Here is a 16403-nt window from a genome sequence, read left to right as displayed (position 1 = left end):
ATATATATATATATATATGCACTGAGAAAAATTTTAATAATTCATTTTGCTAATTAGAGTGTATGTAAAAGTTACTTTAATGTGAAATTCTACTTTAATTAATCAGGATTCATATTTGAAAGGAAGCACACACATTTTGTTCTGCAAAACTATTCTGGGTGTATACTGAAAAAAAAAGATGAGTAAAAAAATTGGAATGCATTTTTCTCGAAACAATTTACATTCTCGTTTGCTATATATGTATATATCTACATTACGGTGTGGCACCGTGATAAATTCAATTTTTGATCACTTTTTAAAAATTCCTGTAACATTTTCATTTTAATTAAACTTGTTATCTCAGCGATGGCTATATATATATATAGAATCAATCATTTCAGGTCATTGCTTTATTTTCACGCACATAATAATAATGTTGTTGACAAACTTTATTATTTTTTTTTTAAATATAAAAATTTGTAAATTGTTTATTAATTGTTTGTTTTCTGTGCGGAAAAAATGAAAACTTTTCTATAATAAACAACAGAGTAAATTTATAAAATTATATCAAATTGATACTCAAAGTATCAAATTTCAAATTTATATATAAAAGTTGGTATTAATTTTGATACTTTTAACTTAACTGTATTGTATATTTTATTAATTAATATTTTATGAAAATTATAATTGAAAAAAAAATTGTAATCTTACTGAAATTCTAGGATAGAATATATATTTTTCTTTTTTTTTTACTATTTTTGTTTTTCTTTGCAGGAGTGAGTACGAGATCGCATTCTAAAGTAAAAAGAATGTCGGGACTCTACACAGGGCCTTATTTTGACTCAAGCAGTGCAACAAACATAACAGCACAATTGGGCACACGTGCCTTTCTACCCTGCAGAGTTCGTCAACTAGGCAATAAATCCGTAAGTTTCATATAAATATTTATTACCTATGTATAGGAGAAAAAGAATTTACATCCCAAATTTTGAGGTTATTTTTCTCCATTAATATTTTAAGGTTATGTTCAAATATTTCAAATCTCAGTCATTGTAGAAAAATAATAGAAAATAAGAAAAAGATGAAAAGAAAAACAAAATAAAAAGAAAAATTTCATTAAGGCCATGTGAGACAAAGTCACTTTTTGGTAGTTCCAAGTATTCTCGGAAATGAGAAGAAATTTCAGGTTGAAATTTTGAGGAATGATAAAAAAGGGTTGAAGGAATTGGGCTGTTCTACTTATTTACTATAATTGAATGCGAAATAATTTAAAAGAAGTAATTAATAGTGGAGTTAATTGGTTTTTTTTTATTTCTTTGAGCGGCCACTAACTCGAATTGGCGCTAGTTCCTGGACCACTGATACATTCACGCGACGTCTGTGTGTACCCCCGCCATGTTGACTTCAACTTTCGTTCAAAAATGGCAATTTTCAAACTTTTATTTTTAATACTTAAACGCAAAATTTTGCTTCAAACCGAGAACAGCGCCATTTTGAATGGAGTAATAATAATTCTCTATCATATTTTACAAATTTCAACCAAAAATTCTTTACCATTTTAGAGAAAATTTGGTAATACGCACTGAGAAAAATAATAATGTAATGTTAACAAAATAATTTGGTGGAGCACTTTTAGTTAAGATTACAAAAATTTAGTTGACATAACAGTAACGAAAGAAGCAATCAATCGAGAAATTTAGTTGGCTGTACCAAAAATTTCGTTGAAGCTTTTGCGTCTGTTAACTGAATAATTTGGTTCTCCAAACCAAACCGTCTGAATGCTCAATTGCGCATGCGCTGTTCTCGTAAATATGTCACACGTTAACCATGCTTCGCTCTTCGTGTCGTCCAGTTTTATTCAAGTGTTTTCGGGATTTTTATGTGTTTCAGAAATTCGGTAAAAAAGTGTGTGTAGTGATGCATATCGAACAGAGAGAATAAAGCTTGTTAAAAGAACGGAAGTTTTTCTCCAGCCTGTATACTTTATGAAAATAATTTACACTCACATTGTCACTAGGATTCTTAGTGTAGTGGTCAGCGTTCTTGATTTGCGTTGCGTAGTCTGAGGGTTCGATCCCCAGCAGTGTTAGGTTTTTCCGCAATAGAAATTAATTTAAGTAGACATAGGGTAATAAAAGAGGATAACAAAAGTGATAAAATTAAGTGAAAAATAAAAAATATAAGTGTGAGCCAAAAAATAATTTGGTTGAGAAAAGAAAAAAATTTTTTCATTTTACTAAATTTTTTGTTTGCTTAAAAACAATAAGTTAGTTGTGCAAAACAAAAAATTTGGTAGACCGAACAAAATGATTCAACGAAAAAATTTAGTAGCCCGAACCAAACGGATTAGTTGCACATATATCAAATAAAAAATTTGGTTTGGAGAACCAAACTTCAGTAGATGATACCAAACAGTTTTCTCAGTGCGATACCATGTTTTTTGCATGGGGTCACGTGGGTATTTTCCACATGGCCTTAAAAGTGCAAAAAAAAAAATATATACATAATTAAAAAAGAGAGACAAAAGAAAAAAATGTGAATAAAAAGAAAAACGATAAACATAATTAGGAAAAAATAAAGAAAACAATTGAAAAATTAATGATCTAACAAGAAATAACGTTTATACATAAATTTAAAAAAAACAAATCTTTCAACATTTAGAAAAATAATTTATAAAAATTTAAAAAAAAATAATTAAAAGTTCAATTATATTCTACTTTTTGAAAACAAAAAAATGAAAAAAAATATCAATTTTCATAAATCAATATTATTTGCATATATTAATACATACATATACATATATACGTGACATAAATGGTAAATTTAATGGCGTGCTTTTATAATGAATTGCCGGTATATATATATATAGACGGCTACGAGTGAGAAAAAAAATTATGTGAACATTTCGAGATGTGCTGTCAAGTTAAATCTGAAAATATATATGTTTAATTTATGTCAACGAAAGGCCAGTTAGATGGAAAATAACAGCCAAACAATGGAGCTTTAAACGAGTAAATTAAAACAATCTAGGTCATGAAGCTGCGAAAGCTGTTTTGACACGCGCTCTAGCTTATACACGAGAGCACATCCGCCAATTATTTTTATGGAATTCCGTCATAAAATCTCTATTCCTGGGCACGAGATTTATATATATATATATATATATATTTATTTATGTATATAAATATCAAGATTATATGCGCGCCTACATCGGTTGTTTATATAGAAGACATTATGTACTCTATCTCTCATTTTCACACCTTTCGTTTATGCATAATTATCTATTTCTAAGGTTTCGCTTCATTTACCTACTTTAAAAGGCAAATACATTTTTATACAAGAAAGGAAAAAATTCATGAAAAATTACGGAACTCAGTTGAGTAACTCTGGATATCGTGACCATTTTAGGATATTTTTAAACTTATCTGCACGGAAAAAAAAGAATTGTTGTGGTTACTAAAAATTAAGTCCACACAACAAATTCCGAATTGTCAATATAGAATCAGCAGTTCTATTTGTTTTTGAGACACAAAAAAAAATTGTTAAAATGGGATTGTTATTAAAACTATTCGGATTGTTCGTTGAACAAACAGAATTGTTTGATGAACAAAGAAAATTATTATGAAACAGTTGAAATAGCAAAACTAAATTGTTAAATCGGCAATACAATTTGTTGTATTAAAAAATCTTTGATCCGTCTAATACAATTTGTTCAGTTTCTTCGCCTTCTAAAATAATCGATAGCAGATTTCCGTAGATCATATCACCAGTTTCATTTGCATTAAAATCTGTGGAACATGCATCTTTTGAATCAAATTCTTTGACCTGAAATCAAAGAATTATTTTCAGTTGAAATTTGTTGTTAAATAATATTTAATATACATTTTGTATTTTTTAAGGTGAGGTTATGTTCAATAGTAAACGAGTATATCTTTACCGATAAAAAAAAAAAAACTAATAATAAAAGCAAAAGTGGCACATGTGCCAGAAGCAAACGACGCGACGATTTGCACGCCAGTTTACGAGAATTCAAGATGACCACGTAACATGGAACAATAAAACTGTTAGCTGAACAAATCCAGATTGTTCCATCAGCAATCGACAAAGAGTGCACAGAAAATTAAAAGGCATTAAAATAAGCTGCAACGCTTATTATTTTAATCCAATTTTGCTTATTTTTTAATCCATTTTGGTATTAAAATAAGGAAAATTGGATTAAAATAATAACAGTTGCAGCTTATTTTAATGCCTTTTAATTTTCTGTGTTTGCTTTTCATTTTTTATTAAAATGAACATTAATAATTCAAGAAGAAATCAAATTAGAATTTGCTTAGTACATTTCAGAAATGTTAAAGAAACTTCCTTACTTATTGACGAGTTACTACATGAATTTCTCATAAAGCCTCATATGAACAATTACGGAACTATTTTTGAAAATTCTTTAAAGACGAAAAAAATTTTGTTCTGTTTCGCTCTTTTTATCACTCACATTTTTTTTTGTAAACACACATAACTATTATGTCACACTTGACAATTTATTTATAGCGATCAAATACAAACTCATATATTATTAATATAACACACTCATGAAACAATTTTTATTAAGAATCTGAAGTAGAAAATTAATTTTAGAGAAAATTTTACTGCAGGCGGATTCGAACTCTCGTCTCTAGGTACAGAAATCCGGTGTGTGTGTATCCTCTGAGCTAAAACAGGTACATAACTTCTGTTTCCTAGTAGAAATCTATAAGAAACTGTATGCCGAGTGCATATACACTCATACACAGTGGCAATGGTTAACTGCGCATCAGAGTCAATTCCGAGTTCCGTAATTTTTTCAGGTTCAAATTCTGAAGTCTTCCATAGGCGAGCAAAATGAAAAGTTATGAATGTAAAGAGAAATATTCATTTCAACTTTTATAAGATCTTGCGAACTTTTCAGAAGAAATTACTTTTATTTGGAGAAAGTACTGAAAAAAATGGTAATGAATTATTTTTGAGATTTTTTTGAAAAACTCAGATAGCACGTAAGCTTACAGCAACCTTGCGAAAAGCTTGCCGCGCAATATTGCCAAACTTGCCGCAAGCTTACTGTAAGCTTCAAATGTCCCACCTGACCCAAGCTTTCATGGTAAGCTTACTGAAAGATTACAGTGTAAGGTTACTGCAAGATTGTACAATAAAGATTATCGCAAGATTTCTCAGTAAGCTTGCACGGTAAGCTTGTAGCAAGGTTGGTGCAAGGTTGTCAAATAACCTTGGTTTGAAACAAAATTTTTTTTTAATATTTCGTCTTGTTTATATAATTTTTATTATATGAATTAGACGAAACGTTATAAAATAACCTATTTTTATTTGTAAAGCAAGGTTATTTGGCAACCTTGCACTAACCTTTCTACAAGCTTACAGTTCAAGCTTACTGCGCAATCTTGCGATAATCTTATTGTGCAATCCTGCAGTAACCTTACACTGCAATCTTTCGGTAAGATTACCATGCAAGCTTGGGTTAGGTGGGACATTTGAAGCTTGCGGCAAGTTTGACGTGCAAGTTTGGCAATATTGCGCGACAAACTTGCTGCAAGCTTACGTGTTTATCTGGGAAACGTTTTTTTTTAAACTGTAATGACAGTGCTTTTACTTTATTGATTTAACAAAAATTTGGTCGTTTTCACTTTTTTCTCTAAGTAAATTTGATTTTGACCTACTTTTTTTGATATCTAAAAATATATAACTAATATATTGATAAAGTTTTTGTGTTATAAAATATTGAAAAGTTTGTTATAAAGAAACGCGCAATAACGATAAACTAAACATGGGGCAAAAAAAAATTAGCTTAAACAAGCAAGGGACGAACTCCATCTGTTTATATAGGATGCATCAATGGATTCCACAGTTCCTCTATATATATATATACGTATAGTTTGCGAGCTCGGATAACTCATAATTGATTAATTAAAATGATAATTTATTACACGCTCTGAAGATTGTCTTGTTCTTTTTCCAAAAATTTAAAATTAAAAAAGGGGAGATTTCATTTAATATGTAAATCCAACAGATACGAGTCAGAACGTAAATGTCACCTCTGCATTTAATATATCACCCAGAATATATTTGGTCATGCAAATTTTTAATATATATATATATTGCACTATTCTATATAGTTACAATTTTTAAATATCACAATTATTTTTCAAAGACAGTGAGTCCGGTACATATCATTTATTTATATGAAAACAAAGCAAATTTTATTTTTACATCTATATATAGATTATGATATTTTTGTCAAATAAAGTATAATGATATTTTTTTTTTTAATTACTTAAACTTTGTATTGCTTTATAATTGTTTATGAAATTAATAATTTATTTTTAATGAAATTTTGTTATTTGACTTGGATAATTTAATATATTTAATATCATCACTAATTGTTGATATATATTTCGATATCAAAGAAATAATAATTAGAATTTAACAAAATATAAATGAATTGAATTGAAATAAAGACTCGTATATATACAATCATCATTAGCACACAAAGGGAAATAAAATTTATATATATATATAAAATGAAGAGTAATATTTTCCTGATATTTAATACAGTAATTAAGTGACCTTAAATTAACAATGAGTATAAAAATAAAATATACATTCTACTTTAAAGTGAAATATTCTTTTTCTTTAAGAGTATATATATATTTATAACATAAAAGTCCAAGAATAAATGAAAGAAATTTTCCTCTAAAAGAAATTATATTTTAAACATCAGGAGATACAGTAATTTAATTTAATATTTGTTTATAGTAGACAAAGTCATTTTTAGTCAGACACTTGTTTGAAATTTATTTAAAATTAGTATTAGTAGTAAAAGTAATTTTTAGTCAGACATTGTGGGTTAAATGTTTGGAAGTAAAATATTACTAGTAGTAAAAGGCAGTTTAGTCAGACGCATGGTTTATTTTTATATTACCTACTTTAGAATCAGTAGTAAAAGTAAATTTTAGACAGACAGTTAGGTTTAACTGCTTGAAAGTAAAAATATCAGTAGTAAAGGTCAGTTTTATTCAGACACACATTTAAACATTATGATACAAGTAGTAGAAGTAGATTTTAGTCAGACAGGTCGGTTTAAAGGCATAGAATTGAAATATCAGTGGAAAAAAAAATACTTAAACAGAAACAAATTTAAATATTACGTAGTATTTTAGTATCAGTAATTCAGTAGTAAAAGTAAATTTTTCTCAGACCGACAGATTTAAATGCTTGGAATTTAAAAAATCAGTAGTAATAGTCGGTTTTTAGTCAGACAGGTGGTTTAATTTTATGTATATAACTTTATTTTCAGTGGTAAAATTAAAGTTTTAGACAGACCACAAGTTTTAAATCCTCTCTATTTTATTACGGGTAGAAAAATTTTTATTTTTAGGCTGACACGCTGTTTAATATTTTTAATATTATATTATATTATATTATTATTATTATTATTATTATTATTATTTAACTTTGAAAATGTATTTTTTTTTGAATAATTGTTAAAGTTATTAAATATTTATAAAAATTATAAAAAAAGTAATTATTGACAAAAAAATCTGCTTTTCTTTTACATTTCATTTTTTTTCGAATAATTGCAATTATATATTATGTACATTTTATATAAAAGAATTTTTTTTGTACAATTTATCAAAGTTCTTTTTTATAAAGAGCTACATGTAGGTACATATATATATGTTGTGTCTAATGATATATGTTTCAAAGAAAATGTATTTTCAATTGAAGATAGTTTTTTCTACTCGTTATTTTATGTAAATTTAATACGCTCCTGAAATATCATTTTAATAAATGATTTTTATATATATATATTTATATGTGTATATACATATATTTTTACACCACTTATTCACCTTATTACTTTGAACTTGCACATATATAAAAGAAAGTGCTGGGAACATGCGTTTTCAACACTTAAACAGTTATCAAAGACCTTAAATTTTAAGTTCCACGACGATAGGTGAAGAGCTTGTACCATACTTCAAACGGATTGAAGTGGTGCTGCTTAAGAGTCATTATCGTGAAAATTCAACTTTTTGTTGACCCCGACAAAATCTCAGGAAAATGCAATCGTCGTCAATTTCAAGACTCCTACATATATATATATATATATATATATTTAAAGCACACGCAAATTAAAAACAACTTAGAAAAAAAATAACACACACACAAAAAAAAACTTTTTAATTTCAAAAATAAACATTTTTTTTTGTCATTCAATCTTATTACATACAATTAAAATGGAAAAAATTTCTTAAATTTCATTTATGACATTCTACCATTTGTCATTAAATTCTCACGGTTTCCAGTTTTTCTTGACTTTTGTTTTTAAAAATAAATTCCTACAAAGCCTTTTGGTCATTTTCATTTGCGTGTCACAAAGGTAAAAAAAATCTATTGCGTTCAAATATATAATTTAATCAAAAGAAAAATAATAATAATAATGAATGAATTATAAAAAACGCACTATAAAAGTGTTCTATAATAAAAGGTGCCCTTTTTAGTATAATTTAAATTAATTTGAAAATCTTTTTTTTTTTTTTTTTTTTTTTTTTGTTTTCTGGGTATATAAAGACTAATTGGTCATCATGAAAAAGTGTCTAACGTTTAAAATAAGGGAAAGATTGACGACAGATAAAATTTATCACCATCTAAAAGTCGGTTGAGGCATGACGTTAACAAAGTGACCAGCGACACGCGAATTCGTATAATTACCGGTACGTGGACGTACTTAGGCTCGCGCGCGATGCTATCTCTACAAATTAAATGTAGCAGAGCGGTAGTTTCACGAGCACGTCCTGAGTCTGACCCTCATTAAGATTTACTTAATGAAGACCTCCATTCGAGAGCTTACAGCTGGAGAAAAGGGTCCTTTTACATGTGTTACCCTCGAAAAATGCCTTTTTCAAGTGATGAACAAATTTAAATTTTCTACTTTGTCAATTATAATATAATAATAATAATAATAATAATCTTTTTATACTCTATTCATATAAATAATTAAATTTTATTTTTTTATTCTAACACATTTTTTTTAGTATTCTCACGTAGACGAAAGTGGCCGTGAATTTTTTACTACTACCAACAAACTTTATTGTTTTCATTCTTGAAAAAAAAATTATTCATTATGCATATTTTAATATAAATTATTATAATTAATTAACAATAATAAATATTACAGTTGAACGCCGTAAGTGGCGAAATCCGTAAGTGCGAGGAATATCCGCAACTGACGAGTTGTTTTAGTACCGAATTGTCCCACACTGACGAGCGCTGCAGTATGATTTCAGTGCTAAATGTATTCATGTACTGAGAATTTGAAAAATCATATTATAATAAAGTACATTATATATTTTATTCAGTAGATAACACAGCTTATCAAAAAAAAAAAAAATAAAAAAATTTTGCGCCTGGGTTTTCTATTATTGTTTTTCTATTTATTATGCACCAAAATAAAGGAAAAATATACATATTCTTCTTAAAGTTTGCTTTTTGCAGTAGTTATGCTAATAATACTAGAGTTTTAAATCTTTATAGTTAGAATAAGTCGATTTAATATATTAAAAATTTGAAACTAAGCGCGGTAAAAGGAAAAATATTTTTACATTCACACGGTACCTACAGATGGCTCTCGAGTCGCAGACAACGTATATTATTGTGTACAAGTCTGTCAAAGAGGTTAAATCGCTTAAAATAAAATAAAATAAAATGTAGTTCGCTCAACGCCACAGGGAGGGCGAACATCATAACTGTTTCTCGCAGTTGAGGTGCCATTAGATTGCTATATAAGCAGTAATCGAAAATTTTTTCTTGTCGAAATTTTTTTCTGCCCGATGTCTCTCCTATTTATTGGATTTGAGAAAAACTCTTTTTTGGAAGAAATGGTTTCACTAATACTTTGATGGCCATTTTTTTATTTTAATTTAATTATTAAAAATAAAATAAAATAATAATAATAATAATAATAATAATAATAATAACTATTAAAAAATAATAAAAATAAATTTTTTTTTTAAATTATTATTAAAATTTTTAATATTGGATAATTATTGGTTGCCAATAATTTGCCAATGATGGTTGCCAATCCTTGGCATCGGCGTGGACAACCCATGACTTTACCAATAATGGTCCATTATTGAAATTATATTGGCATCCCTGGCTCCCATTATTGGGCCATTAATACGCCAATGGTATTTTTCCCATTGGGTGTCGATAAATCTAGCACATACAAATAATAATAATAATAATAATAATAACACGATAATCATAGTAAAAAAATTGTAAACTTTAATAACCTCAAAATAATTACACAGCTCTACAAGCTTTTTTTTGATATCAGAGTAGTTTCCAATGTATTTTTGTCTGCTAAACACGATCCCGGGTTCCAAAATTACGTATCACGTCAGAATTTTGAGTAAAAACTGTTTTTTAACTAAAAACCAATTTTTGGGGTCTTTACCCTCAGTTTACTTAAGTACTGACGTGATACGCAATTTTGGAACAAAAATACATTCAAAACCACTCAGATAAAAAAAAAATAAAAAGTCTGATTTTTGTAGACTTGAGTTATATTATCTTCAATTATTGATTTCAAATCTGAAAACAGATTTTCAAAATCTCAGCTTTAAAATGGTGATAGAATTAAAATAAAATTTTTTTATTAATTTTTCTAAAACTTGTTACTTACAATACAGTAAATAGAAAGTCTTATTTTCAGTCAGAAAAGGTGTCTTATTTTAAGAGGCAACATTTTTAAGACAGCCCTTGCTGAATCTAAGCTGTAATGATAGTTAGAAATCGGCCGGTAAATATTTGTACTAAATATTATCGAGCGTCGATAAACATGTTACCGACCGCGGAGCACAAAGACGTAGTACCCGATTTCGCCGCGCGGTCCGCATCGCCAAAGCTCACTCGCGTGCGCGCAGCCCACCGATCGGCTATATAAGCTGCGCTCTCGCTGAGGACCGTCACTCTCGTACTACACGGAGTCCGGGTGGGTCTTACCCACTTGACTAGGAGTTTTACTCCGAAAATCTTTGTAGAGAGTTTTACTCTCGTTCGTCGGGTTTTACCCGTCGAACATTACATCGGTTTTGATATGTATATAGTGTATAGTAACGAATTGTAAAGTAACGTAATGTATAGTAAAGAATTGTAAAGTAACGTATCAAGAGGTAAAGTAACGTAACAAATCTATAGTAAAGAAATATTGTATTCCCGCTTTTTGAAGTAAATTTTCCGTTTTATTACCGTTTGTAGATATACTTAGAGTTTTACTCTTCGTATAATCAGAACACGAGTTTTACTCGTAGTTCACCAGAATATCGCGAATTTTTAGGCAGTATTGCAATTGATTTCACGGCTCATCGCAGCAAGTTGAAGCCGATTTCGTTAAGGCTGCGGGTCAAATAAGCGACGTTACCAGATTGATACCGATTCTCGATTCCGCGGCTCAACATATCGCGATAGACGCCGACAATCGTTGTGTGAAACCGACTTCCGCGATTTATCTGTACGCCTGTATATTTTCGTCACCTGTAAATACCGTTGTAAATAAATAATTTGTTTCCGTTTGTAATTAACCCGTTATTATTATTGTGTTATTATTTTTGTTGGAATCAAAACGAACCCTGGCTTGGCGTGCTAAAATATTGATTCTACAATATGGCGGTTACAATATAACAAAATTTGAAATTTAATTTTTTTTTAATTTGTCTGAATATTTTTTAAATTTTATTCTTAATTATTTTTTTTTTTTTAATTTAAGATTACTAATTACGAATTAGACAGATTTTGAAAATGCAATATTGTAATATCATGCAAAAAAATCTTCACCTGGAACAGCGATATATTTCACTAAAATAGTAAAAGTTTTCGCAATTCTAGAGAAAAATATCGCTGTACCAGATAAAAATTTTTTTTCTGTATAAGTTTCAGATTAATTAATAAAAAATTCATTTCACAGTTTAATATTATTAATGTGGAAAATAATAATTTTTTTTTTAATATTTAAATTTCAAAAATGACAGTTTAAAAAACATTTTTCTGCTATTATATCATTCACAGGTATCGTGGGTGAGGAAAAAGGATTCTCACATTCTATCAGTGGATAGAGCAATGTTCATCGCTGACGATAGGTTTCAGTCGATATTCGTGGAAAATGCGGACACATGGAAACTTCTAATAAAATACGTCCAAGCAAAAGACGAGGGCGAATACGAATGTCAAATTTCAACGGAACCAAAAATGAGTCACATCATCAAGCTGAATGTCGTTGGTACGTTATTGCATTTCTTTTTTTCCCAGTACCTACATAAATATATATATATATTTTTTTTTTGGATTAATAAAATTAATTAACTTTTTTTCATTCACCTATAATAGAATTTCAAAAATAAAAAATATAGAAACAATAAACACGGTCATTTAAAATATAACAATAAAAGTTCAAAAGTGGAACATTATTTTCTTTTTCAAAAGCCTTTATAATAAACTTTCATCTCTGTAAAAAAAAAAATAGCAAAACTGTAGTTAGGACTTGAACGACCGACAAGTTATAGTTGTAATAATGATTTACCTTAAAGTTAAGTCATAATGTACAGAAACATGCTTGGCTTTTAATGTTACTGTTGAATGGAAAGTTCAAAAAAAAAAAAAAAGTAATAAAAACATAAAATAGAGCAATAAATATAGGAAGCTCTTTTGTTTGAATATAATTTTTTTTTTCCCAAAAAAAAAATATTTTAATTATCGTGGGACTTTTAAAAGCACAACAGAGAATCTTTCTTTGTATATATATATATGTGTGAGAAACACGGGATATATGTGATATTCGCGGTAAAATATTTTTTTTAATGTATACGAAACGTGAAACACTGTTTACGAGAAAAACTGTGGAGATTGCAATGAATACTGTAGGTATTACTGTTTACGAGCCCTAAGGGATACCCCACAGTTCTGTTGGATCAAGTTTTATGAGTTTCTTTTTCTTTCAAAAACTCCAAATTGCATTTTAACTATTAAATATATAAATTGAAATTTCTTTTTTTATTTTTATAACTCATATCCATCATATAAAACTAGAAACTATAAAAAAAAATATTTGCAATGTAAAATAAAATTTGTGCATGTTTTTTTATTATATTACAAGATTGATTTATACTTTTTTTAAAGTAATATCTAGAAAAAGAAATATTGAAAAAAAAAAATTAATATTGGGATGTTCGTTGCGTTGCTGGAAAACGTTGAAAATTTGTTTAAATATTGAAAGTGGACTTTTTGTCCAACTCCCACCAATCAGTGGTGGCGAAATTTAAACACAGTGGCGAAAAATGGTACTACTGAAATGATGAGCCACGCCCCCAGCGGACATCCCAATAATAGAAAACGAAATTAATAATAATAATAATAAATTTTGTGAAATTGTATTTATGTTTTTAGTGCCAAAAGTCGAAATCGAAACAACAGAAAAATTAAAGGGAGATTTATTTGTGAAAAGTGGAAGTACAGTAACACTGCGATGTGTTATAAAACAATCTCTCGAAGATCCCAGCTTTGTACTTTGGTTTCATAAAGGCGAACGATTGCTAAACTATGACGGTGGAGATAAAGTGCAAATTTTAAAGAAACATGTCGATGGCATTACAGACTATATCAGCAATCTTATTATACCCGATACAAAAAAGCAGGACTCAGGAAACTACACTTGCACTCCAAATAATTTGGGTAGCGCCAGTGTTATGCTCCACGTGCTGAATGGTAATTTTTTTTATGTTTTAAATTTTTTTTTTTTATAAAGTTAAAATTTTTTTAAATTTTAATTAATCCCTTCGCAGTCTAGTAGAAAAATCGTTTGTGGGCCCAAAACGGTCTAAAAGAAAAGTTTTCAAAAAAAATATCATATTATCGTATTAAAAGTTTTTGGGGTCGCTGAATCCAAATTTAAGATCAGATTTACAAAATTCAAAATGGCGGACCCAATATGGCGGAAAAATTTAACGTTGATTCGATTCGTTCAAAATTTAGTACTCGGGGGTTTTTGGGGTCGCTGAATCCAAATTTGATGTCAGATTTTAAAAATTCAAAATGGCTGTCCCAATATGGCGGAAAAATTTAAAATTGATTCGATTCGTTCAAAATTCGGTACTTGGGGTTTTTTTGGGTCGCAGAATCTAAATTTGAGGTCAAATTTGGATTCAGCGACCTCAAAAACCCCCGAAAACCAAATTTTAATCGAATCGAATCAATTTTAAATTTGTCCACCATATTGGGTCCGCCATTTTGAATTTTTAAAATCTGACCTCAAATTCGGATTCAGCGACCCCGAAAACCTTAGTATATCCATTGACACTCAAATTAAGTTATGTTTAGTATTTTTTTTCTAATATGGACATATATATGTCCAAAATCACAAAGGTGGCACGATTTTTTTCGGACATATATGGGCCATCGACTGTCAAGGGGTTAATTAATTTTTTTTTTGTCAGATAAAACATAAAATTTTAACATATGAATAATTCAATTTTTGTAGTATTTTAAGGGATTCTAAAATTTTCACCACATTTACCTAATGAATAGATAATGAAGCATTTCCTCATTTAATGAAAATTTAAAAAGAAAATCAATTAATAATTTTGTTATAGAAGCAAATTTCTATCAACTAATATACTATTTAGACAATTTCCCCTTTAAATAATATATACGTCGAGTAATATCGACCGCAACTGCAAGCCAAATAAACTTTATTAATATTGTTTGTAAAATTATTTATGTATAGAATATAGTATATGAAATATATTCTCATATGAAATATTTTCACTTAAAAATAATTTTTCAATTTTCATAATTGACTTTTCATTAATGAAATTTGATTTTAAAAAAATACCTTCTTATATTGCAACCTAAGATAAAAAAAGTTTCTCATTATGATTGCATTATTATTTTTTTTTTTTGTTATTTATGTTCTTTTTTTCCAAATTATTTTTTGTATTCACTATTCGTTATTGCAATCATATATCTAATTTAAAAAAACATTTCTATATTTTTTATATTTAGAGAAAAAAAAATTTTTTCCTTCAAAGAGCTAAATAAACATTTATTATTTGTTAACAAATTTTATTTTTGTTAAATAAAATTTGATTTGTGTTTAATACAATCTTTATTTAAAATAAATTACTAGTTCCGAGGCAAATAACTATATTTTTGTTTAATTTAAATACATTTTATTTATTCGAATAAAAAATTTCTTTATATATTCGTGAACTGTATTTGCGTATGTAAATATATACGTTATTTATTTAAAAATATATGAAATATAAATGAAATAAAATGTAAAAAGTAATTACTGTCAAGCAAATTTACAAATTTCAAAGTCCGGTCATTTTTTTAACAATTTTTTATTCATTTTGGTTTTATATGGAAATTGTGAAATAATTCAAAAGTCATTTTCTCGCATAGAAAATGAAAAATCTATAAACCAATATAAATTTATATGTCATTTTTAAATATTCAATTTTCATTTCCAACTGAATTATAATGTTAATTTTTGTACAAGTGAAATTTGTGATTTTAAAGTCGAATATATATATTTTATTCTTTTGCAATATACATAATTTAATGCAAAATTCGATATTTTATTCATATACAAAGTATATAGAGTGTTGTAAATCATATAAATAATTTATTGAAAAATTTATATTCCTAACTTTTTTTTTTGTAATTTTGAAAAAAAAAAATTGCAACACTTGTGTATGGGAATAATCTAAGTCACTTTAAACGTCACTTTGTTGAAAATATTTAACAAGGTCACAAGTCGTTAAGAACGAGACCAATTTAATTTTTCGTGTCTTTGAACAGCTTAATGAAAAAATCGATTGAGTAAGCAGTGATGCGATTAATTGCATGGCAGGTCATTCTATTTTTATAAAAACAGACTTTTTCTTACAGGAGCACTGCCCTTTATATATTTACAAGTATATTTACATAGCACCAATATATACATAAACTTTTCAGAAAAATATTTTCTCGTTCATTGAAATATTTATGAAGAAATTCAAAAATCCTCAAAAATTAATTCAATGAGCCACGAGACAACATTAAAAAATTTTTAATTTTGATCAAAATTTATCGCAAGTAGAACAAAAATTAGATTAGATCAAAAAATTAATATTCAGCAAAATAGGATAAATCACAATAAATAGACATCAATAATAAATTACAAAATAATATGCGCCACTGTTCGACGATAATAATTTCAATTACGCTAGGGTAAGTGAATGAATTACTGCTATATGCTGATATTACTGCTGATTACTGCTGATATTTGAAAAGATTTAATTTTTATTAAAAAATTTATTTGGTATCATGACTAGATCGAT

At 27.8% G+C, this 16403-nt stretch overlaps 1 protein-coding gene across 1 annotated transcript in view; it reads left to right on the top strand.

Annotated features, from left to right (window-relative positions):
• LOC127277765 (cell adhesion molecule DSCAML1-like) overlaps positions 1-16403 on the top strand; it is a 92265-nt gene that overhangs the window by 71261 nt on the left and 4601 nt on the right. The window contains exons 2-4 of the mRNA XM_051299127.1: positions 754-905; positions 12094-12304; positions 13468-13785. Of these exons, the coding sequence (XP_051155084.1) occupies positions 754-905; positions 12094-12304; positions 13468-13785 (681 nt within the window). The remainder of the gene's footprint in view (positions 1-753; positions 906-12093; positions 12305-13467; positions 13786-16403) is intronic.

The sequence above is a fragment of the Leptopilina boulardi genome, unplaced genomic scaffold (genome assembly GCF_019393585.1).
Source record: "Leptopilina boulardi isolate dan_hultmark-lab unplaced genomic scaffold, ZJU_Lbou_2.1 LbouV2_179, whole genome shotgun sequence".
In the NCBI taxonomy this organism is placed as follows: Eukaryota; Metazoa; Arthropoda; class Insecta; order Hymenoptera; family Figitidae; genus Leptopilina; species Leptopilina boulardi.
The sequence above is the reverse complement of the archived record's forward strand: the minus strand, read 5'-3'. Positions and strand labels throughout refer to the sequence as shown.